The sequence below is a fragment of the Passer domesticus genome, chromosome 1 (genome assembly GCF_036417665.1).
Source record: "Passer domesticus isolate bPasDom1 chromosome 1, bPasDom1.hap1, whole genome shotgun sequence".
Classification (NCBI taxonomy): Eukaryota; Metazoa; Chordata; class Aves; order Passeriformes; family Passeridae; genus Passer; species Passer domesticus.
This window is the reverse complement of record NC_087474.1, coordinates 89988906-90016138: the sequence shown is the minus strand read 5'-3', so window position 1 is coordinate 90016138 and position 27233 is coordinate 89988906. Positions and strand designations below refer to the sequence as shown.

Genomic DNA, 27233 nt, shown 5'->3' with positions numbered 1-27233 from the left:
GATACAAGAATACATTTTTAAATCATGCTCCAGCCTAAAGGATAAGGGATATATTGAGCTTCAACTATTCTTTAAAAATGAAATATATACTATGAGTAAGCACAGAACTTCTACAATGTTTAGAAAACAAAAATAGCAGAGTTTGATTTTAAAATTCCCACCTTAATTTAATTTTTTTTATTTAATTTTTTTTATATTTTTATATGCATATTCATTAACTCTTTAGGGAAAAGAATGAACCTCAAAATGAATATGTAATTGTTATACTTCATCAAGATACAGATTTTAATTTATTTACAGATTTCTGTTTATTTTCAGAGCTGTTTTATGTTTGTCTCTCCATCTGAAACCTGTTTGAACGATCTGATTAGCGTGACAGTAATTTATTCTTTATTTCTACTTTTAATACATTTTCATGGTGTAATAAAACAAATAGATGTGATTTTTATATAAGTATGAGACAAAAATGGAGGTTAAAAATCTGAATGTTCTTTTTGTGGGTTTAACAGAGAATGAAATGTGATAAGCCTTTGAATCATTTAAACCATAAACCACTGTGATTTTCTTACTATTACAGGTTATTATCATCGTGATGACAACAAGGCAAGGGTGGATATTAAGAGAAATAAAGTGCATTTAGTAGGTCAAAAAAGCAATTATGTAACTGTCTAACAAAACCTCCTATGAAATACTGCAGCTGGAAACAGAAAACAAAATCATTTTGTTGCATTTCCCTGAGAAATGTTGCAAATTGTTCTTCCCCAAAATGGCTAAAAAAAATGTTGGTTACATTTTTTTTAGCCCTTTTGGGGCAGAACACTTGCAGGAAACAGAAAAGCTTAAGATTTCCATTATTCAGGTCTCTTAGCTTTTCTTACTCCGTTACAGGATACTTGAAGGAAAAAAAAGTATGCAAGAGACCTGGAAAACTCATAAATCATTGCTCATTGACATCTAATTAAATTTCAGTAAATTAAATTAAATGATGTAATTAAAAAAAATATGCTACATTGTGGGACCTGAAACATCTTGCACTTTCTTCATGTGAGACCTTAGTACAAAATCATGAATATTTTTGGTGTGGGAGTTTTTGCCCCCATGCAAAGCAAAATACAGGCATAAAAACATCTCTGTTCTAGGTGTGTTACAGGAAGAAAACCAGGGTGTGTCGGTTTTTTATCACTCCAGAATTTAAACCACATCATTCTTTCCCCATGCTCAATATCAGAGGGTTTTGCATTTCAGAGGTTGTGTAGTACTGCTATTGCTAGAGGACAACAAAAATCCGAGGATCTTTGGCCATATGACAGCACTGAATTTTACAGCTTAAAAGCTTTTAGCAAAGTCCATGGTCATTGCTGCTCTGCTGGTATATTATTACATAGAGAAGTTAATAAAAATTAGCAGGAAAGTTAAGACTTTAAGAAAAAGCAACTACTAATGGAATTAAATTTCCTGCTTTGTGTCAAACTATATGCAATACTAAGCAATCTCAAAATGGGACATTCAGTTTTCCAGTGTCTTGGTAATTAGAAAGGAAAAAAAAAAAAGATGTGTTGAAAAGGTACATGCATAATTTAATATATTTATTAAAAGCTAATTTTAAATTGTATAAAAACAGCTATACCACACAGTGCTTAGTGTATTAATGGTTTCAAACATCAAATAACTACTTAACATAGGAAATGGGAAAGGTTTGACTCTTTCCCAGAAGAGAGCTTTGTAATCAGTAGAGAAGAAAAACACAGAAAAACTCTATATTAAATTATGCTTTTGGGGTAAGACCCCAAATATTTCTGCAATCTGGTGCAGGTTTGTTTTTCAGTTCTTGGATGCAAGGACAGCAGTTTTTGACCGATAGTCTATAAAAACAAGCACACATAATATTTTAGATTTATGTTCTTTATCTTTGGCTCTGACTCCTTCATATTCCCTCTTTCCTATTATATTTCAAGTAAATATTGATGTTCTTCCTTATAGTATTGGAAATTCTCTTAAATCAACACTAAAATGAGATACATTTTTGATAATGCTTGTCAACAAAGGAGGTCTGATGGTCCATTACACATCCCCAGACATCCATGTGGGGGAGAGAATTTAACTAATTTGTCCATTATTAAGAATCTGAAAGGAGCAATTTTAGCCAAAAACTATTTGCATACCTGCTAAAATTATTAGCAAGATTCTTAATGCCCCAGTGGCTATTCCAAGAAAAATTCAGTTGTACCTCTTCAACTAGAGGACTTTCTCATGGTTGTATGTCAAAATGTAATACATATTTATTTTATGAAGGGAATATTTATTCTATTTTTTCTACACAGAAATTTGAACTGTTGACTTTAAGAAGCTTTTCAATAAAAAAGTGTTGATCTAGGTACTAGTTATTAAAAAATAAAGACCTTTCTTCAAAGTCATGTGTCTGGGAGGACAGAAAGAACATACAAATTAATGACATATGCAGTCCAATAATGATTGCAGAACAAATTCCCTCTCTAAAAAATGAGTAAAATAAAATTCTAAAAAAATTGTTTCTATTTGAAAATGGAACAATTTTGGGATGTATCTATCAATGGAAATCTGGAGAATCACCATCTCAATCCTCTCTTTAGGAAACTCTTCTTCAGAGGAAAAGTTTGTAAGCAGTCAACAATTTTTAGAATACTTCTGTCCTTGTAGATTAAAATTGCCATGTGTTATAGTGTCTCAAAAGCATCAAGGATATAGTCAGGGTGCAGTTGAATTAGCAAAGCTTTCTTCCAGTAGCTACCATACAAAGAGTAAAATACCTGCCTTTAGCACAGACAATATCCACTGCTACATTAAGTAAAACATTATAAATTGGTACAAATAACATTCCCAGTAGTAGGATTTCCAATAAATCAGAAAGTTTAGAAAATAGGGCACTTTGTGTACCATTTCTCAGCAGCCATTTCACGCCCAAATTGGAATTTAGCTCCAGTCAGACTCATTCAGAAATCTTTCAAATAGAGAATTCAAACTCTTAAGGGAAATTCAGATCTATGTAAGACTAAGATACAAAGCAACTGGCAGCTAAACCAAGCAGTATGCCTTCTTTTGGAAGACTATTTCTACAAAGTTGAAGAATTTCTAAGACTTCTCCTAAGTCCTCAAACTGGAGCTTCTAACTCCTCAATCTTCTGGAAAAGACTAAGCAAAACCTATACTAAATAACAAGTACACGCTGAATTGCATGTCACAGCCACCACATCAATTATGTCTATTTTTTCACAAAAAAAAAAAAAAAAATCTCACATTATTAGATGGATTCTCATGTACTCTAGTGGCAAAGTTTTACCCTTCCTAGATCTAAACCAGACGTTTTTTCTTGCCTGACCAAAAAGAAGTCATTTCAACAATCTCAAAACATATATATTTTTAATGAATCATGCTCACTGACCCATCTTTATCTACTATTTATCTTCTATTTCCATTCTTATAGATTTTTCAGGTTGCTAAAGATAAGCCTTAGAGCTGAGATAGAAATTCATAACATTTTGTCTGTCTTGAAGATTGATTACCCATAACAGTTCATGCACTCCACTTAGAAGTAACATGTGTCTGTAGAATACCTATAAGAAAATACTATGGCTATGGCAGCTACAGTTTCTTAACAGACTATAATTGATAAGAAAACATTTATGAATATTTCATTCTCTGATACATTCCTTTTACTTGCTGAGGTAAATCATTATCTGTTTTTAAGACTTCATGAACGGGTATCTTTTATCTACCTTTTATTTGCAATCTCATCTAATTATTTTTCAAGTATAAATGTTTTACTAAAGAACAAATAAACCATAATATATCATAAATACACTTTTTAAATTAAACAGTTTTGAGACTTGTGAAATCTAGATTTAATTGCCAACTTTCTTTCTCTCGATTTCGTGTGTGAAAGTATGAAAGAACAGTATTCTGAAAAATAACACCACCTAAAGTGAAAAAAATTAAAACTTGAAACTTCACTTCCTGTTTTATTTAACTGTAACAATATCTAATCACAAATATTTTAACAGGTACATTTCCCTACTGAAACATCTTTTATTATGCTGTTTGCTTGGCCACTGCTTTGATTCCATGACAAATTCAAAACCAGTGACAGGTAGGTACTTTATTCTCCCTCAGTATTTAGGAGACAGTTGAACCAAAGACAGAAAAGTCCCAGTTCCAGCCAAGAAAAATCATGATTTTTTTTTTTATGTCCTGCAAGGAATAGGTGTCTTCCATGTCCTTAGGGATTTTTTTGGAAATTACTGCTTAATTAAAAAAGACATTGGAAAAAAAATAATAGTCCTTGGAACAAGGAACAAGGTGTAATCTCTTTAGCTGAATTCTCTATCTACTTGGTTTGATAGCTGCTTGGCCACAGGAACTGTGTGCTCTGCGTGCACATTAAAACAGTGCCAGTGACTGGGTTTGGGAGGGCTCCTCCCCACCCACAGCAGCCCCTTCTCTCCTGGATCAACCATTCAACAAGGAGGTGCAGGGAATGCCTTTGAGCTCTGAACATTATGAGGAATTAGACCTCAGCTCTACATACCCCCCACAGATACTGCTGCCATCCTGATGATGTCAGCAGCAGACTGACCCTCCTGTTTTGTGCTGATGTGTTTATTGCAGAGAATAATCCCTGAGAAATGCATCCAGTTTTCTCAATGCATAGGTACTTGGTCATGTCTTTATACAGAGTATCACCATTTCTAACCCCTTCAGGAAGCTATGTTAAAATGTGAATAACAATATATTAATTATTGCCACTGGTTCAAGAAATGCAATTTAAGCAGAGAAGATATAGTTAAAACTACAGCATAAAATCTTCAGATGAGGCTTTAATGAGTTGAGGGAAAAAAAGCTGTTTCTCAGGACTTGGCAAAGAGATGATGGACAAGAATTTCAAGCTTGGCTCCAGTACCTCACACTCTTTTTCTTTTTTTTTCTTTGGGGAGGTGTCAGGAAATGTCAAGTAGGCTATGTAGATCAAGGCATGATTTGTAACAACACTGAGCAAACATTTCTTGATTTTACCAAACAATATTCTCATTTTGAATTCTTATTTAAATTACTCAACTTCTGTCTACAAAAGTACTCGGTAATAAAAATAAATACAAAGATCATGAAAAATGATGTAAGCATCCTCAAAGAAGGCCAGTAAAACATTTTTTTTGTCCTGCATCACAGTAAAATAACTTGGCATATAAAAAGACATATTCTTCCAGCTTAGAAAAGGAATGGATTTCAACAATGTCAGATTCAACATTACATAGAATACCACGACCATTTTGGGGCACCAAACCTACAGACAAAACAAAATGTATGTATTTATCAGTGCTGCTTGAACATTTATTGCTATATCTGAATCAAAGATGCTGCCAATATGCACAACGACCTGTGAGCATGTGCCATGAGGCTATCAGTACCAAGATTCCCATCAGAAGTCTTCAGAGGTCTCAAATGTTGGCTGTTGGACATGAATTCTTCTTTCAAAACAACACTATCAGAAGAAATTATTATGAAAGGGCTGCTTAGGGCTGTACTTAAGGTTGTACTTAGTAGACAGTCAGTTACCTAGTTTGTACTTCCAGACAGACTAGGACAAGCTAGGCAGCAGTTCAGATAGAACTAGTGGAGAGGACTGTGACTGACAACACACTTTTATTTCCAAAATTTTACTCCCTACATACAGTTAGATGATAACTAAACAGATCCAACATCAAGAGCTAGACATGAATAACACCTATCCCAGAGAATGCCCATTTGGCAATACACTGAAATCACAGTCCCTTTTTCTGTTTTGACAAAATCTAACTTTTATTGCACTAAAAATGACATACATACACACACAAAACATGAAGCCCTGAGGCAAAGAAGACGCAAGAGTTCTTATGGTTCTAAATGGGATACATTACATTTGTCAAGAGACATGCGATTTCAATATCCTGGATTCTAAAAAAGACAAAGAAATAAAACTTTAAGATTGTTACTGCTTGCTGAAATTGACTACAAAACAAAGTCTATATTAACTTCCCATAAACTTCTCATGAAGAGAAAACATTCAAATTTTGAAGAGATCTTCTAAAATATTTAATCAATCTCTAGGACTGGGCTTCTCAGATAATGGAGATGAGCACCTCTCAAGAGTTGTATAACCTCCAACTAAGCAGTACAGTAGGTAATAAATACAGATATTAATCGCAAGATGAAGTGGTTTGTTGGAATTAAGGCTTGATATCTGACACAGAGCAGCAGTGAAGAATGCCACACTGTGCTCAAGGGAAAAAATTACTATTCACGAGAAGCACTAGATACCTGCCAGTCTTCCAAAGCTGAGATATATAAACTCTGATTGGATCTGACTGGACAGGGAGTGCTTACCACTGCTATTATTTTTTATTGCCTTACTTTGTACCACCAAAACAATAAATACCTTGTAGGACCCAACACATGCTATGAATATGATAGTGCTTTCCTACGGAATAAATTTTTCAGTGTCCAGATCAAAGAAGCATTTAGATGCACAAGTGGAGAAAACTGTTTCTCAGATAATAACTCACACAAACCTTGCCTGATTTCTTAACTGAGTCATATGTGGTTATTTTCATTGGAAGTGTCAGAACGAAAACTGACTACTGTGCAGATCTAGAAGGCATCACCAACTTGACTGAAGAGAAAGTTTCAGGAACTGTCGTCTACTCAAACTCATTTGTAGTTTGCATAGCACATGCCCCTGTGCCTCAGCTCCTAGATGAGTCAAATCCAGAACATACATACATATAGAACTTCAGCAGCAATTTCAGTGTAAAACACAGCTTTTGCTGAGAAATAGAGATGGAAAGAATGATGCTGATTTTGTTTTATAATAGTGCTAAATAAGAAATTAAATGGACAAGAAACAGAAACAAAGCTGGAATTAGAGAATAGAATCTCAGAACCTCTAACCAGAAGTTGTTCATCTCATTACTATCCCTACTACCTTAAAGTAGCCATGGCCACAGTACATAATGAGGGTATACAACACATACAATCATATTGCACTATATTCTTTAGATAATGGTCTAGAAGCCAGGATATCTGGCAATAACCACAAAGTCTCACAGAGCTTGTTAGTTGAAAATCTTTGTGTATTTCTTAGGCAAGTGATGTAACTACTATTCTGGTTGAAGTCATTGCTATTACTCCTAAAGGTGTGTAGCCATAGAACCAAATTTCCAAGGCTTATGGGATAAGAAATAAAAATAAAAAAACCCTTAAAAATTAGAAGAATGAATCTGTAAACAAGTAACTCTTTGCTCCAAATATTATGACTCTTACACAGTGACTTGATGAAAGTAAAATGCATGGAACATAATCCACCTTTTGTGATATAACCTGCAGATAACAGGATTCTTCACACAAATACCACAAAATAAGATAATGAAGCATCTTCACATTTTGATGACTTACATAACACATAACAAAGTAAGTAAGGCATATCATTACTGAAAAATTCTTTGGCTTGTTTAAGATTTGCCATGTCCAGAGCAAGGGGAAAAAAATCCCAATGATCACTAGTGCCACTGCTTGTAAATGCTTAGTTGTAAACCTCTGGATTTATTGAGGTTTACCAGGAAAAATTATGCAGAATGAAACCAGGAGCTCAGTATAATGTCCTGTTTAATGATTGCTTTCCTGACAGCTCACACTAAATCTTGTATATATCGTGGACAAATACTTGTGATCCAACTTTTGCATTTTTAGGGTTGAAGTTCAGTTTCATGTAAGGTTCAAACTTTTTTCTTTCCGTGATCTATTTCACTTTCTTCTGTGGTTGGCATGGGTTTATTGAGTCACTTCTATACATGCCCACCTTAAAAGAAAAGTTTTTTTTTAGAGTAAAAGACCCTGCAGAATATTCTAAAGAAGATTCAGCAACATGTGACAAAGTCAAATTGCTTCAAAAGCAAAGCTTCTTCCCCACATCTCTCAAGAAGAGTCCTGAGTACTGTGTACTCACAGAAGGGCTATACAGTTGGTACAAACATCAAATTTCAAACCCAAAATAAGGTTAATTCCAACACTGTTTCCAAAATTAAGACCAAGCCTGTTGACTGGCAATGCACCTATTGGGACAAAACGAGAGTTTTGAAGGTAGCCATAGATTATAATAGATCTTAGCTTTGGAGACAGCAGAACAACACTGAGCACCATGTAAGATACCTCTCTTGCTCACAGCTTCATATTTTCTGCATTAGAATTACACAATAATAAATGAACATAGGGGTTGTCAAGTCTAGTTTCTTCTTCAGGAAGAAGAAGTGATCTTTCAAAAAAAAAATAAAAAGGAAGGAAAGGCTCCTTGGCCATTCTAAGTTTATAAAGTAGTCAAACAGGATTTGAAAGCTCAGCAACACTATGACAAAGAGGAGCTGTTCTTTTTTAATGGAAGGTTGGGACTTTGTCTCCTGATCTTTACAATCTGTTTCCTTCCCTGGCCCATACATTAATCTCACTCCCATGCAAGCAGAGCCAGATGTTCTTCAGCCAGTAGCTTCTTCTTGCAACAATTCTGATTTCCAGTGGCAGCACAGAAGTGCACACACCGTATGTTCTTCGGACATTTATTTATAGTCTTTATCTGACAGGGCTGGGCAATTATAAAGACATAATGATAATTTGTGAACAGAAAAAAAGCACTTCTCCTACGTAAATTTGTCCCTTGAGAAAACAGAACACCATCTACTTGCAGCAGACAATTCATGAACCTGATAACTAAAATATGAACAAACTCTATGAGTAAATAGCAACAACAAACTAATCAAAATAATGACCTATTTATGGGTTGATTATAATAACAAAAAATGACTACAAATAAGTGCTGGGTAATTTGTGAACCAAATAAAGGGCTGCAATTCTCACATATAAATTGCTGTCAATGAATAATTTAACCAGCTCTAGTTAGAGCCATCTATTTATTAAGAAAGCTCACCAATTGGATCTGGCAGAATGATTTATCTCTATACACAGTGATAAAGCCAAGGGAAATCAGTACTGCTGGACATTTTAAATGCCCAGTTTGATCCTCTGGAGCCACACAGTATAATTTATAACTCAGTAGCCCTGATTTTAGATGTAGCCACTCTCATTTAGTACCATTATAAAACCACTTAGCCCAGTATGGATGACACAATACATAAGACAGGGGAAAATCAACATTTCTTTTGTTAAATTACATAGAAAAAACCCAAAGATTTGCATTATCCTTCTTTGCCTTTAGAGATATTCTACATGGAAAATAACATAAATATGCTAGCAGAAATATATAGCAAGTCTTCTTAGAAAAGCTAGGATAGATCCCAGAGTAATCATTAGACTGTTCAAGACAAAACCATGCAATCTTTTACATTTTTTTCTTTTAACTTTGTAGAGATTTTTTTTTTCTGAAAAGATTAACAATATAAACAAAGTATGAATTCAGCTAGGGTCTTCCTTTATCACAAAGAGGTATCACTGCAACAGCAGAAGAGAGTAAGGTTATTAATTTTGTGGTTCCCTGTTTGACTTTTTGAAACTCTGACATTGCTGTCAGCACTGGTGTCTTTCAACATGCACCACCTTTCCCAGTCAAAGTAACTGATGAGTATCCTTCCTTCCAGCTACTTAAAATGGCATTGCATAAGGCCACAAGGCAACAACTTACAGAGATATAGCTTTAAAGCCACTGCAAGGGTGCTTTACAACTCTGTAAAAGTGCATTACGCCTTTGTGAAGCAAAAGCATAAAAAATAAAACAACTGTGTTTTCTGTAACAACAAAAGAGAAATGGTTTTTAAAAAGTGACAACTTTTTAAAGTGTACATGCTCCTTTATCCATTTGTACTCTTATTCCACTGTTTCTGGTTTTGAGCTTGAAAGGAAAAATGCATACAATAGACTACCTATTATTTTCACAGTTGACTTCTGACTCAAATTACAACTGCTTTGGTCCTTATTGTTATTGCATTCATATTGTAATTCTAAACAAAGAAAGTGGTTCTTTTCTCTGAAAAGTCTGTATCTCCTTTCTACAGAAATTATCTCAGATTACTTCCATGAACCTCAATGATCTTAAGATAATGCAGTCAAGAATACCACCAAATTGGAAAAAATGCAGCCAACTTAAACTTTGTTGCTATCTTCACCATGTATGAAACATGTATAAGCACGTAATATTTTTGCTTATAAGTTTAACAGGATGGCAACTGCACAGATGCTACATATATTCTGACACCATGTGTATTGAACTGTGAAAGCTGCACACTTTTATCAGAAGCTGTAGTCTGCCAGGAAAATGACAATATTTCATCAGAGACTTTCCAGTAATGACACACAAGACTTTTTTTCTTGCTAAGACCTTGGGTTGTTTCCTAGAAAAAAATGAAGTGTACTGATTACAAATCAAAATTTACAATTTAGAACTGTAAAAAAAAATCACAGAGAAATCATATCAGGGAGTACTTTGCATCAGTTTACTCCCATCTAGCAAGACAAACAGAAGAAATACAAATTGTTATGATGGCATTCCCAAACTGAGTTTCAAGCAAACTTCCAAACCTCTTTATTAGATTGGGACTAGTTTCTGTATCATCTACAGTTTCAGAGCTTCATGAGAAAAAAATGTTACATTTTTACATATTTACTACCTGTTTCAACACTTCTAAAGGCAAATGTATCAAAATTCTATCTGCATTTTCTAAAAATATATTTTGAAATTTTTTCATGAAACCTCTCTACTTTTTCATTATAATTGCTGTATGTGTTTCATCAGAATTCTTTTTGTCATTATTCTCGGCATTGCTACCTGCCATTTTTAGAACTTCTTGGAAACCTGTTGTAATGTCCTCCAGTGACCTTTAAGCCTTAGATAAAACCTGGTTTTATGGCATAAAAATTGTGACTCACTTCAGTGAACAATTCACTCTTTAGATACGTGCAATGTAGCCAACAATAAATCTTGCTTCAGGTTTCATACTCTCTTTCTAGGTCAGTCATACCCCAATTTCATCAATGCCGTACTATAAATCCCAATAACAGAGATCTACCACTGGGCATAAACACTTCTACTCAGGATAGAGAGGGGACATTGTCTGAGCAGTGGGATTGAAGAACAGAAAAAAACACAGGAGTTTTTTCACCAAGCAGTTTTTAAGGATGGCCTTTAAAAATTTTCACCAGACAGTGCAAGACCTTTTCTGTTCAGACCTTTCCTGAACTCTCAAGTTTATTATATGTTCATAATGCCCTCAAACCAGACACTATATCTAGTAATTTTCTTACTCATTTGAATAAATAAATACATTTTGTAAAAGTCTTCTGAATAAGGACTACCTGCTCTTGCTGAAGCATCCTATTTTGAACAAAACCTATCAGTAACATTTTAAACCATGGGACATCTAGGCACTTATAGTGTAAGGAAGAAATAAAATTGAGGAAAGAAATATGAAGATAGGGGAGAAGGTACAAAAAGGAGGGAAAAAAACTATGACATATTGATTGGATAATTTTTATTTTTTATGAAGAAAGAGGCTTTTCAAACTTAGAGAGTTTTAAGGATATTTAGTTTTTATAGTTTGCTCTACATTTCATGTATTGTTATAGATGATTTTTAGCTCAGAATATCATGAATGCTTTACTTCATCCATGCATGGTTTCCTTGATCTTCCTTTTTAAATCATGGAAAATTGTTCCAGGGATTTCTTCTTGCCTAAAGCCAGCAGCACAAAATGTGTAGGAATTGATATATCCCTTCATTCTGTGTTAGAAGTCAGTACAGTGAAAGATTAAGATGTTTCTCCAAAGTACCAAAGCATATTTTTTATATAAGCAGTAGCTGTTAAGCCCTAGCACACCAGAATCTCCTAGCAGAATGATGACTTGGCAGAGGTTTAGGAAACGAAGACTGTTGAATCAGCAGATTAATGCATTTGTTTGCTTACTCCCAGTCCCTCCTAAAGTAGTACTACATCAGCAATACTACATCTATTTAAGGTTTAATCAAATTAGATTATACTTTTATACTCCCAGGATCATTCTCCCCTGTAATATTTGTATTTTAACAACAGGATGGGTAGGTGAGAGAAAGAACGTTCTCTTAACTATTGGCCATCTGTTTCAAAAAAGGGGATTTTTGCTTCGAACAACAAAGACAGCAGAACATTCATTTTTATTAAATCAAATCTGTATGCCTACTTTTCCACTGAAGCTTTGTACATTTTAAAAGACAATTTTTTTGAGCATTGGAATGAATTGTAACTACAAAAGTTATGTGATGTACATTTCTTACAGCACGGTTTGGGCCCATCCTGCTTTATACTGCTAAGTGCAAATTGCATACTGGCAGAAATTGCCTCAGAGTTGAATGCACTTTCCTAGAGGCAGCAGAAAGTACAATGGCATCTATTATTACAGCATTGAATAAAAATGCAATTTACCCCAAAAATTTGGCATGATACTGGCATACTATAAGTACAGGATAATTTAGGTTGGAAAGAAGATCAGAAGGTCTCAAGTCAAAAGACAGCCCAGTATAAGAGACTGTGTTGCTGTCTGGTCTCAAAAACCTCCAGGAATGGAGACTGCACAACCTGCTGTTTGACTGCCATAGAAATGAGAAAGTATTTCTTTATATCCAGTCTGAAATTTTCCACCTGTTGTCTCTTGTCTTCCCACCATGCTCCAGTGTGAAGAGCATGCCACCATTCTCCGTGTAAACTCCCTGTAGGCTCCCCACAATGCCTTGTCTCCTCAAGGATGAACAAGGCCAGATCCCTCAACTTCCCTTCCTAGAGCATGGTGCTCCAGCCTCCAACAGAAGGCAGCTCTCCACTGAATTTGCTCCATTTTATGCATGTCCTTCTTGAACTGAGGGAGAGCAAAACTGGGGAACAACCTCCTCCCTTGATCAGGCTATGTTCCAGATAATACAGCCCAAGATGCTATTGGCTGTCTTTGCAGTGATGGCATCCCTTCAGCATTCCTAAGTCCTTTGGATGGCACATCCTCCAGTGTAACTGCTGGTACCCTAGTGGGGTGCCACCTGCACACATGATAGAGCACACTCCTTGTCCTCTTCCAGGTCATTGATTAAAAAGTGTCAAATAGGACAGTACTTGGCTCCTTATCACTTCTACACATCACATTAAAACTACCCTCTGAGCCTGATATCCTAGCAGGTTTTATAGATCCAGATGCCCATCCATACAGACCCTATCTCCTAATTTGGATATATTAATATTGTGGGAGACAGTGTCAAAAGTCCTGCTAACTACTTTCTCCTCATACACAAATCCAGATGTTTTAGGACAGAAAGTAATAAGATTTTCAGATGAGCTTAACCCTTGAGTAATCCATGCTAAAGGTTCCAAATCACCTTTTTCACAATCTTGTGCCCAGAGAAGTGGGCTCCAAGGAGGTGTTCTGCTTGACTTTCCCAGGGACAAACTCCCCACTAGACTCTTGCTCCCCAGGTCATGGAATCATAGAACTGTTTAGCTTGGAAAAGACTTTTAAGATCATCAAGTCTGATTGTTAACCCAGCACTGACAAGTCCACCACTAAACCATGTCCCTAAGCCCCACATCTTCATGTCTTTCAAATACCTCTAGGGATGGTGAGTCCACCACTTCCCTGAGCAGCTTGTTCTGATGCTTGAATACTGTTTCAATGAAGAAATTTTTCCTAGTATCCAATCTAAAGCTCCTCTGGCAAAACTGGAGACAGTTTCCTCTGGTCATATTGCTTGTTACTCATGAGAAGAGACGAACCCTGACCTGACTACAACCTCTTTTCAGGCCGCTGTAGAGAGGACAATGTTCCCCCGAGCCTCCTTTTTTTCAGGCTACACAACCTCAGCTCCCTCAGCCACTCCTCACAAGACTTGTGCTCCAGACCCTTCACCAGCTCTGTTGCCCTTTGTCCTGGGTTGACTATATGATGCTTTTATCCCCAATCGTCTTGTTCTGTTTATACCGAATAATAAGTTTTACACCTTTAAGACTCTCTTCCAGAGAGTGAAGAGGGGAGGGAGGAAGCGCGCAGTTTGTTTTCAGACTCTCACTCCTCCACATTCCTGCTCCTGGACTGTGTTGTCTGCAGGTGGACAGACAACAGGACAGAGCTCCTTTTTCCCTTCTTTTTCTGCTTTTAGTTAGTTTTAGCTAGCTGAGGCAAACTTGCCCTAAACCAGGACAAATACACCCTTTGCTGGACACTCTCCAGCACTGCAATGTCCTTCTTCTAGTGGAGGGCCTGAACACAGGTTTCAAGGTGCAGCCACACCAATGGCTGAGTACAGGATGAAGATCACAGCCTGCTCCTGCTGACCACACTGTGGCTGACATGGGACAGGATGCCCTTGCTGGCCACCTGGGCACATGCTGGCTCACATTTCAGTGCTGTTGACCAGCACCCCCAGGGCCTTTTCTGCTTGTCAGCTTTTATTCCTTTGTTTTTTGGGTTTTTTTTTTTCAAAGATGGAACATTGTGGTAAAAGTTTAATTCCAAATTTAATTTACCACCTCTTTTAATAATGCAAATAAATTAAACCAGGAAAGATATAATGACAACATTTCTCAGACTGGTAGTAACTGTCAGCCCAATCTTTCATCTCTCCCAAACATACACATACTCTATCGTGTTAGGAGTTTTGGGTGGAGGACATTTTATGTGAAAGTAAAACTGGCCACTGGGGAAATTCAAAAGCCTTAAACTTGGGTTGTTTCCAAAATTATCATTTATTTTCAAAGTTAAGGCTGCTGCCTTTTACTTTCTGTTGTTTACAGAAGTAGTGGCATTTTTCTCAGTAATCTTTTACCATGTTCAGCTTATGATGAAAACTCAATGCTAACTACTCCACAGTTTCTACATAAGCAAAGGCAGGGCTCAGGAGAAATAAGATGCTGCACAATTAAAAATATAATGAAATTAAAATCATGAGCTGTACCCCAGAAGAAGGCAAAGTCACACCTTTCTCCTACAATCTTAATATATAAATAAATTATACTGTGTAACTTGGTACATCTTGGGATTTTTAAACTACACTTATGCAGCATACCTGTGGTATTTGTATATGAACGTGTAGAAATTTCAAATTCTACCAAAAATGAGTATGAACACTTAGAAAATAAGTCTTAACACTTACACTCCATTGGGGTAGAAGGAATATTAACAATATTCACTGTGATTCGATGAAATACATGTGAAATAGAATTAACTACATCACGAAAAGGGCAAGAATAGAATGGGCGTTTTATCATATGCTTTCTCACACTTATAAAACATACACTGTCCACTGACAGGAAAGCATGTGCAGAGTTTAGACTAAAGATCCAGCTAAGATAAGTACCCTGCTTCCATGAATGATCAAAACCAGACATAGAGAGAAGAATGAAAGCGAAAGGCAAGCATATATCACAAGGAGCATAGGAGCAGTATTTTTTTTTAGCAGCACAAAAAGAATCACTCCCGAACACAATTTATTAATGAACCATGAAGCATAAAATTTAGATCCTCAATTGCTGACTCAAATGTAAATGGTTACACACCAAGGGAAACTGAAACCTAAAGACCAGAGTTATGGCAAAAGTCATTACTCTTGGTGCTTCCAAGACTGTAAATAATGTAAATATCCCACAATGCAGGGATAATCTCTTCATATAAAATCAACTCAGTGCATGTATCTGTAACTCAGGTTTGCTCAGGAGGCCTCTACAATACAAACACCACTTAGCATTGGCATGATTTCACTTAAAATGCTCTGATTTACCAGCCAGCAGGCTGTTCTTGCCCAGCTTTCAAGGAGCACAGTGAGACAAACTGAACATTAACAAACCATTGCCTTGATGAACCATTCCCTACTAATGTGCATAAGCCCAAGTACTTAAGAACTATCCTAAGTTTTATGCCATTAGACTTTAAGCATATTAGTACAATCTAGTATTTCAGTTTCAGCTGGGGACACTCTTGTTCTGCAAAACAGTTCTCTAACACCCTCATTATTTTTAAGAAGATTGAAATTTTGAACCAAGAAGGCAATAGCTCTAACCAAGACAATACAAAGTGAAGTGCTGTTCTTCTTTTCATACTAAGATTACATATAAAGGGACAAATAATGAGGCAGGGTATAAAACTGTATAATGAATATCTTAAAAATGAGATGAAAAGGAAAGTTAATAAAATATATTTGAGGAAAAAAAATCAGAAATAGAAAGAGCAGCTGTATTTGATATTTACAAAGTTACTTCTTTATCAGACAGTCCTAAACAATCTTGTCTTGGGCCCTTAACTTTGTACCCTTAACTAAGTAAATGGAAGAAAAGATGGTGAAACTTTGGAAGTCCTGTTTGTAGAATTTCCAATGCTTAATTTGATTTACAAGCTTCACAGATTCAAGGAGAATAAGAAACAGACACCAAAATTGGAGTTCACAAAACAACATAAAAGACATTGTATATAGCTAAATTGATCTATTCAGAAAAAGTAGAAGATAGGTGATTGTGTCAAAGAGGAAAAGCTGACATTCAAGATGTACATGTATTTCATAAAAAATTAACAGAACATTAAAACCCAAAGACCTTATAAACTTTTGCAGTTATCACGGCAAGGAAGATTCATACCTGTAGCAAGGTACATGATGTGGAAAAGCATGTCCTTGCCCTGCACAACATCCACAACCACATGGGAAAATCGGCTGTTGTCTTCCATGAAGTAAGGAATTGGAATAACTGGTTGAACAACCTCATGCATTAAGAAGAATTTTTGTGCATCTTGAAGATTTCTCTCAGTCAGATTTACATACAAACCTTGGTCCATGGTGCCACACTGTAAAGACAGAAAAGTAGCATGACTATATGTGCCAACAGTAATACATTTACTCTTTGATTTACAGCACAAGAAAATAAAAGCAGGAGCATATCTTGTAATGACAATGTGGAATTTGACTTTCAGGTCCCATTTTGGTGCTAACCAGACTGTCCAAGGACTCAGGGAGCTCAGTTTTCCTGAGGCAGTACTATGGAGGCTCCCCAGTTCTAAACAATATGGAAGAGCACCAGACTGACCAGCACAAGTGGATTATGGAAATATTTTGCTATATCCTATGTTCATAGGGCAGGAAAGACAAAAACTACCATCCAAAAAACCAAAGTATTTTCTGTCTAGTTTTCTTTACAATATTCACAGACCTCAGTGCTAATGATATAACAAATTTTCAAAGGAAACCCCATGCCCTACCACAGCCAGGGTCTGACAGGAATCCCAGGTGAAAGTACAACATGCAGTACTAGTAGCTTCTTAGGACTCCATCTTCAGTAGCAAAAATGGACAGTGCAGAGCTCTATATAAATATTATCCACAGCAAAGACCTTTTTTTTTCTTTAAAACTGACCATATTTTAACAATGAAAAATGTGCTCTTTTCCTACAGAAAAACATCCACTAGCTGCATGGACAAGTTTCAAACACAAATAAACAAAGCAAAATAACTGGGAATTAACTTTAACATATTTGCGTTCGACTGAGGAAACAAAAGAGAAAGCTTCTTAGTGCATGGGAATATATAAACATTTACATGTTTATTCAGGAGTAAATGCATCAGAGAAGTAAAGCACTACTTCACAACATTTATCAAATATTTGGGTGACGTGAAAGGCATAACTAAGTCACCATTTTTGTTCTGCTTTACTATGTCATAAACTATGCCATGAATTACAGCATGAGCAAAATAATAGTGTGCAAAACCATACCAATTTTTTTTTTTATTATTACCATGTTTTCAAACCAAAATTGAGTGACTGTTCCAAATCCACAAATGATAAAAAAAATTCAAAGAAATTATTTCATAATGGGAGATCAGATGATGAAGAATGATAAATTAGCAACTGGCAGGAAACAGTTATTTGCTCTGTATGTCAGACCGGTGAAAAAAATAAACACCAAAAGAAGTTCTCTGGATCTATCAAGCAGGAAAAATTCTGGCGGAATACCTACAGTACACTGAATTGCAAATGGTCCTTGGTCTTATGATAGACATTGCCCTGCCTAAAGAGAAAAGCAATGATCTCTGAAGAAAACAACGCTCCTCAAAACTGGGACTCCAATAGTATTCTAAAATGGAAAATAATTCATTAATATAAACCCGCCCTGGAAATATCATGTCTGATGCTACTATAGCTACATAGCAGTAGTCTTCCTTCAAACCACAGACTTCTCTCTCTTGCTACTGAGTTGGTGAATCCTCAGAGGATAAATCTACTTCTAGGACTACACAAACAGATCTTCTGGTCCTTTATCATAACAACTCTACCAAAGAAAAGTCCTTTCTCTGAAGGAAACCAATGACTCAGTCAATGAATATATCTCATCCTTGTGAGGTATGTACTCTAAAGTCACATAGTCAAGTCACAAAAAATGGTTAAATCTCTAAGTATTAGACTAGCTTCTGGTATGTATCACTGCTGCAGTTATGGAGCCAGAAATGTAGCAGAAAGTTATTCAAGGAAATAAAAAGCAGCATCAGCAAAAGAAGTTGGACATTAGAGATACCTAGAGATCAGTTGACATCAATTGCCTTCAATATTGTGCTGTAAAAGGCCACGTTACGTTACAGTTGTGGCTCAGTGAGATATGATACAACTGTTGTCAGTGTTCTTGTAAATTGGATGAAGTACCAGCTGTATTAAAATCAGCCAGGCCACCTAAGAAATAAATTTCAACATCTGTCTTGATTGGGACTTGGAGACATGCACTAACAGTACAGCAGAGACTTAAACCGGTTTTACACAGCCATCAGGCTGTTATCTCTCTTTGTAAGTACCATTCAGCATGGGCTGCTCTCACAATAATTAACAACACATTAATGCAAAGTTTGTAGTGAGAGTTTAATAAGTTTTATCAGATGTGCTTACCTAGTCAGAAAGGTGATAGGATTTTTACATACAAGCATTTTTTCAGGCTTTTTCCTTCAAAAATTTAGCCTCTCTTAGACCCTCTTCGTATCACTATTTTGACAATACAAGTATTTCTACAACAGGTGAAAAGCTGCATACAAATACAGCCTGCTTGTGCAGGCTTCTGGCATACTTAGAGTCTTGTCATTTGGCTGATGACAAACACACTACTTAGTAAAGGTAACATGGCTCTAGCCCATAACCTGTGCCTTATTTTCCTTCATTTGCATAGATCAGGGAGTAATTAAAACTACCTACCATCCCCAATGGGTGATTCTTTTTCATGCTAGCAAAGATCTTATGACTCTTACAAGCTAGGGAGGGCTGTTCCAGGAGCAGAAGTGAACTTGTGAAATTGCTTTGAGATTAAGTGAGGGTGAAATGTGGACAGAGGTGACTACACTTAAATACCTTGATGAAAGGCTATTGTTGTTAATCACATTAATGCTGCTTTTCCTTCCATATCCCTTGCAAGAAGCACGCTCATTGAAATTGTATTGGTAGGAGTGGTGACTATGAAAAAGACGAAAACAATGCATATGTCCTTACTGAAATACCCTTTCTTTTTGCTATTTTTTCCTCTAAATAACCCACCCTGGACTAACTGGTTTTACACTCAGACAGCAGCAGATTATTACACCCTCTGAGGCCACCAAGTTCAAATGAGGGAAAGAACATGTCACAAATTCTTTTAATCTGACTCTTCAGAGAGTGTAAACCACCTTGTAAATAAAAAAATATAAAATTCTGACCACTCCTCCTTTATCACCTCCCTCTCACTTTCTTTTTTCTGCCAGACACTGTTCCATTTTTTTAAGTTCTAATAGCACAAATACAATGTAAAAGAGAATAGTAGTTTGATCCTACTTCAGACAGGAATTAATGTCACCTTGACAGACAACTGTAGTGTTTTATTTTGACAGAAGATTGAAGTTAAGCCTTTTTTGTCCTACCCTTCAAAGTACATCTGTTTTTCAATCCAAATATTTTTGGAAGGATAAAATGAAAATTAAATATGTTGAAATAAGGGACTCTCCTAAGCACTTCTTAAAATTTAGGGGTTTTTTTAAGGTCTTAAAAAATATAATATAATAATATACAATATAATGAAAAACTGGATTTATAATTTATGAACCATACAGTACTTTGAGGAAAGCTCACATAAAATATTGTCCTTCTCCCACATATCCATACCTGAAAATTAGGGTTAGGATTGGGATATGGAAGCCAAGCAGAGCGAGAGTTCTCCTGGTATTTGAAGGGTCCATTAAAGGCCTGAGTTATGGCACTCAGATTGAAAACACAAACTGCTGAGGCTGCTATGCTGTTCCTGCAAAATAAATAAATACATTAACCTATGTAATAACATTAAGAAGTCAAACTGCTGAAAAATAAATTAAAAAAGGCAATAACTCTTCAATCCTTCAATTAAATAATGAAGCAGATATGATCTGCTTCACCGGGAGATGATATCTCAAGATAATGATATATGATGAGCTGATTAAGCAAAGTCATTGCATTTAAAATATTTATCAGCCTTACCAAGAAGCTGCTGTGGGGAAAAACTCAGAACTTTCTACTTTCTGCTGTTGCTCTAATACCATACTATGCTTCTACCTCTTTTCTAGGTATAAAGTTCAGGATGATATTATTTGCAGTTTTCAATAAAGCTTCTTCCATACAACAAATGACTGCATGACATAAGTCAGGTTTTTCAATGTGTGGTATGTCTCTAGATCCTACGGAATTGCTGGACAAGACACGTCCACAAAAATCCTGTTTTCCAAGAGATGTTGTACAGCAATAAGAATGCAAGTTGTAGAAACCCATCAAGAGAAAACAACTTGGACTGCTTAGAAGTTATCATGTTAAAAAAAATAAACATCAATAAATGGCAGCTGGACAAAACACACAATTTCCTGGGTTTGCCTGGAAAATGTGATGTACAAGGCAATAAAGTAATTCTGCATAGTATAAAGAATATAATCTAAAAACTATGAAAGCTCCTAATATGGAAAGCTGCATTGTTCTTTTTCTCATTTTGAGATAATGGAATAGATAATGAAGGTGTCAATTGCACAGATTTCCTGTTACAGCTAAAACTGCTGGCAACTGATCCACACAGCATTCTTCTCTGTTCTTTTTTCCCCCTATTTTTTTTTTTTTTTAAGCTTAGCCTGGAATTTACACAAGGCTTAAGAAAACCTACTATAGAAACTCCATAATGATGGGAAAAAACCCCCAACACAGAAAAAAGAGTTAGGATATACGGATTAAATACCAGGAACAAAAGAACAATTTGCTTTCTTATGCTTGTCTCTCTTTTCAAAGTAAGCCAAAAGTAAGTCCAAAACTTGAAGTTTCATGCTTACAACTTCTGCAGAATCAATCAGCATTTGAGCTGATAAATCCCTGCTTATATCACTAAATGCATCTCACTAATATTACCAATGTAAGTGTACCATGTAATGAGACTCATGTTTATAAATTTTTTTTGATAGTCTGAAAGAAACAAAATCATCTTTTACATGAAGCAGTAGTTATAGTGGACTTGATAGTCAACTATGCATAAAAGGTGCAGGTTTGGCTGTTAGAGAAATGTTTCCATTTTTGCCCTCCACAACTCTATTAAAATATACTAGAAAAGAATTAAGACACAAAGTCATTGAAATTCAGAAGATATTGAGACTGAAGAATTATGAATGCTGTTAAGTTATATCTGATGCTGTTACATGAACAGAAAGGAATCTGTTGTTCCCTGTCACAAGAAACCCTTGTGCTTCTCCATCGTCACTTACAGGCCTGAAAGGTGGATCATATGAGTTCCACAAACTATCTATGAACAGGAGTCAGCATGGGGAAGTAATTCTAGCTCTAAAATATTTCAAAAATATCTAAAACATTTAGTTATTACATTTGATGGCAGGCATTTAAATAGAATGCCTGCCATCAAACCAAAAAACCCTACCCTCAAACAGTTGTAATTAATTTGTTCCTCTTTGAACAGTTCATACATACTGGACAGTCAGAATATTGCGCCACGGGAGGAGAAGAAAGGAGAGGCAAGGTTTAAAATACTGTCTACTTTCATGTGGCAAAGGTAGCCTTAACAATAGCAAGTCCATTTTCAGGAGAGCCAGGAAGCATCAGGAACATCATTCCCCTTCCATGGCCAAAGCTCCGTGGATTTTCTAGAGCAGAATTCCTCTGGTCAGGCTTTTCATGGCAGGAACGTGTCTAGGCTACATTGACTTCTCAAGAAAGATCTGGTTGAAGAATGTATGTGGATGCCACCTGACAAATACCTGTCTTTTAGTATATGAACTTAGTAGGAAAATAGAACAACAAGATAAAAGTACTGTTCAAAACAACAGCAAATTTTATTATCCGCAGTAAGGACATTTCTGAGATGTCTCTTTTTTCCTATTTTCATCCAACTTTTTAAAGTTTAACAAATCTGAATTTTTAAGACCAAATTGTACTTTTATTTTTTTCTTTAATTTTACCTTATTGATATAACAGGCTCACTTAAAATTAGGTTAAATACTTGGTTTGACCTTCAAACTCACATAAGGATATTTCAGGACCATATTAAAATACAAGAGCACCTCTTGTACTGTTTTGGGTAAGATGAGTTCTCCATGACATAGTCAAATTCCATCACATCAAATACATGATTGTGTCACATCACAATTATAAAATATTTATTCCATAAGTACATAATGAATTTACGTATTACAATAGTAAAAATAAAAGTTAATTACTTCCTAGCAATAAGTGAGGAATATGACAGAGTAGTCTTAAACACAACAGGCTCCCTGCAGTAAGGAAATAATAAGAATTTATTCCTTCTCTTGTGTTTTCAACAATTCATGTGGTAAACATTTGGAACTGATACTTGTTCAGAGAAAACAGTGGATTGGGCAAAACAGTAGTTTGAATTTATGATGTTTACTCAGCATATGCAGAAGAGAGTAGCTCAGAAGTCCTAGGTTTTTCCAACACAAACAGGATGAAAATAAAATATGTCATTCAATCTACTTACACATTGGTGGTAAAAATGCCATAGATCAAGTCCAGTTCTGGCAGGAAGAAAGTACTCTGAAGTTCATTGTAGTAAAATGGAATTTCTCCAGGGCGAGAGCAGTTCAGACGAGCTTTCATGAAGGTAGTCCAGGTATCCTCCAGCACAAACTTGCCACCAATATCATTTTTGCACACCCGCGCAGCACGAGAGAAAACTGTCTTCCCACAGTCATGTTCCACTGCATTTTCCCGGAAGAAGAAGTAGGTAAAGTTCCCAATATCATAAGACGACACAAAATTTGGTTCTGAAAATAACAGAAGGAAAGATCATTTATTGCCCTCCTGTGTTATGTGCACTCATATTAATGTGGAAGTTGGATTTATCTTCAAGCATTATATTTAGATAAACACACACTTTAATACCCTTTAGGCATGTGGCACCATGATATCTGAATAGGCCAGCTCATGTCCAGCTGGGATTATGAGGTACATGATCATGATGCATTGCGGTTGGCTGGGTAGTGTTGATTTTTTTTCATAGTAGCTAGCATGGCACTGTGTTTTGGATTTATGCTGGAAACAGTGCTGGTAATTCAGGGATGTCTTTGTTATTGTTGAGCAGCACTTACAGAGAGCGAAGGCCTTTTCCTTCTCACATCACCCCACCAGCACAAAAAGCCAGCTGAGCTGCCCTCTGGGGTCAAACCACAGCACGTGGCCTGACAGGTTTTGCTCTAGGTGTTTATAGAACAAGACTGTGCTGGGAAATCTTGGCCCGGCTCACTGTGTTCCACCATCAAAAGTGTCTTGGAGTTTTCATTCTTCACATAAGGGCACAGTGAATTCTTACAATGTAATTGCTTTGTCTTTTAACTCTGTTTCTCCTTTGCCATCATGCCATTACTCCAGATGAGCAGGATAACGGGTGGTAATTGATGGTGGATAAAAATGTGCTCAGAAGCTGTAATTAAAAAAAAAGATAACTACACAAGAATATTTGATGGTAAGATAACTGCATTTCAACCCTATCTTGCTTAATGCTTTTGAGAGCATTACAGATTTCTTTTTTCTTATTTAAAAAAACTAATCAAAAAAGTGATCAAAAACCCAGTGGTGATGAAGAAGAAACTAGAGAATATCTAAAAAATAATCTGGAAAGCAACAGGTGGCAATACTTCTTGAAAGGACAGAAAAAAAGGAACAGTGGGATACCAAAGACAAAAAACATGTGGTACATTTCCTGTAAGGAATACTAGAACTGAGGAAAGTCCATGACCTTAGAAGAGGCTGACAACTTGACAAGTGCTTAAAGGAAAGATAAATTTGATACACAGATTTGTGAAGAAGAGCCCCACTTGTGCAAGGAACCATTTTAGAACACTGATACCTCTGAAAAACAAGAAAACTTTTGTTTCTCATTTTCAAATTTTATTCTGAAGCAAGAAAACCAATAAAAAACTGTTTTAAAACAGCTGCTGTGAGGAAGGACTTCAAATAAAATTATTAGATGAAGATTTTTTGACAGCACTATTGTATGGAAAAAAGGCTGCTGCAATTTGATGTAAGCATTTTACAGGAGTATCTCAAACCTATCAGAACTTTGGAGGGGCACTACAAAGGCAAGCGAGCTGGCACTGCCTCACAGCAGTCCAAACTGTCAGAAAACTCTTTTTCAAAGACAGACCAGATCCCAGCTAATGTGGCCTCTTGTGCTGCTTCCATCTCTATCTGCTGTGCTGAGAGTTCCCAGGGCAGGTTTTTGGCAGCAGTGATTATGAGCTGCCTCAGATGTATGAAGCTGAGCAGATCCAATAGTGCTCTCACTCCTCCCTGTAACTTTCACCCTGTATTTTATGAAGTGCTTCCTTGAGACCAGTCTGGAACACACCACATTTTTTCCTCATTCAGAGCTGCACAGATATTTTGCTGGCAGATCACATCCCAACAATTTTAAGAACATGTTGGTGCCTCATTCATAAGTTACATACTATCAGTGCATTTGTGTCCTTATAAAAAAGGAATGAAAAAGGCAAAATAGTTGGACAAGACTTATATCATAAGAAACAAAATTACACTGACAATATACAAAGAATTAAACTATTAGTTATGTTAACCCTCCTACAACCTTAAATCTCCATCTGTGTAAAATTTTCATTACAATAGAGATTTTGCTTCAAAGGCTTCAAAAGCTTCAAAACTCTACTGTGCAAATACTCAAAAATCAATCAATCCACCCACAAAAAATATTTTGTACAAACATTAAAAAAAGGAGGCCCTGCCTTGCCATAAGGCCAGAAGATAGTTCTCACTGGAGGCCCACTAATATAAAATGATACATATCTCTACATTGACATCACAGAATTTCACTTCAGAGTTAAAAAAACTCTATTGGAAGCACTCAGCATAAGGAATGATTAATTTCAAAAATTAAACAAACTTCACAAACTATAGGAGTAAAAATAATATGAAATACATTCAGAATGTATTCAGGTTTCTTGAAAATCCATGTCAACCTTTCAAAAGACAGTATTTTAAAGTTGCACTGATAATCATAATACATGTATAAAAATACCTAGTACTCATATTTCATGGTTTCAGAACTGAGATACAATATATACATCTGCAAACACCTATACTTTATTGATTATGAACCAATGAAATTGTGATCTGCTGTTGAAACTTGTGAAATCTGCTTTCATTTGCATGAAACGTAATAATCTCACAGTTACCTTAGGGAATTCAGTGGATATGGAAGGATTATCATGTCAGACTTTGTTTATTTCATTCTCTCTTTGGGAAAAATGAACAGGGTAATTTCAAAACTTCAAAGGAAAAAGTAGCTTCTCTGCTAGGAAAAATCAGTTCTTATGGGTCTAACTATTGTGCTGTGAACTGCTATTTGTTGTCATGAAAGCTTTACCATGTAAGTTTTTAATGCAGCAAATGAAGTGAATCTCTTGCTTCATGCTGACTTTGCAAATAGCTCTTGGAAGGGCAAACACATCTCATTTCTGATTTATCAGATCACTACAACAAGTGCAAGGATTCTGGTGTGTGGCATGAGACAGCTAGTACAACCCATAATAATATCAGAAGTATTATATATGACCTCTATAGAGTTTTTTATAGACTCAATTTATGGATGTGTCAGGCTGACTAGACTTTCCCAAATTACATGGAACCAGTGTAATCAGGAAAGCAAGAAAATTACTGTCAATGTGACCCAAAACATATCTCCAGTGCACATCACAGAGCAGTGCTGCACAAAGCACATGCCCAAGCACTGAAAGCCCTGGGTGGCTAGTTAGTGCTGCCCCTGGGTAAACACACTGCTCTGCTATTTCTGAAGTTTGCCTACTCAGCACAAATCCTGGGAATTTCTACACTTTCCTTCATAAAGCAGTGTGAACACTGCCCAACAAGGATGTTTCCCCACAGACTCTTCTAGGTTACTGCAGAAAAGACAACTCAACCATACGAAGCCAAGATAGTGCTTCCACCAGAAATAATATGATTGCTTTTCTGAAGGTTGGAGACAAACCTACATTTTCTGGGGAGCACAGTCTCTGTTCTTAATGTGAAAGCATTTAACAGGAAGACACAATGATTCCCTTTAGATTATTCTCCCTTTCTACCTGCCAAAGGTGTCATGCATAAGTTTATTTCCTGGGCCTTTTATATTTAGTGGTGTGAATACACTGAGAGGTAAAAGAATGGGAGGAACTGTACAGGAATTTTTCTGTGGATAGAAATGGGAAACAGGAGCATAAAAGAGCTCCTTGAGAGCATCTGAGGTAGTCTTGGCCTCTTCTTGCTGTCTGAACTTAAGAGCAAGAAAGTACACTTGTGCTCTTCAATCCATATAACTTCACTTCTGAAGCAATCTAACATGGCTTAATTTACATAGTGGGTGCTACTGCTTCCAGAGTGAACTAAATGACAGGAAAGTATCTAACTTTCTTTAAGGAGGTAGCAGCAATTAACCTTAAGGATTAAAATGTCCAAATCCTACTCTAAGCAAGTAAGAATTGTGACTTCTACTGACTGTCTCTCTGAGATGTAACCACTCACATCTGAGGTGCAAGGCACTGGAAGACCCAATCGAAAGTGAAATTAACCCCAGAAATGTTAAAAGAAAGCTAAAATATTAATTTTTTATGATTTAGACACAGATCAGATTATATATGTATATATGCACACAATATAAGACACACACAAAGATATATGAATG

General features: G+C 36.1%; 1 protein-coding gene across 4 annotated transcripts in view; it reads right to left on the bottom strand.

Annotated features, from left to right (window-relative positions):
• Positions 1-27233, bottom strand: part of SEMA5A (semaphorin 5A) — a 315396-nt gene that overhangs the window by 103450 nt on the left and 184713 nt on the right. For all 4 annotated transcript variants that reach the window (XM_064428870.1, XM_064428877.1, XM_064428886.1 and 1 more), the window contains 3 exons: positions 23022-23307; positions 20171-20306; positions 16647-16851 (listed from right to left, as the gene is read on the bottom strand). In XM_064428870.1, the coding sequence (XP_064284940.1) occupies positions 16647-16851; positions 20171-20306; positions 23022-23307 (627 nt within the window). The remainder of the gene's footprint in view (positions 1-16646; positions 16852-20170; positions 20307-23021; positions 23308-27233) is intronic.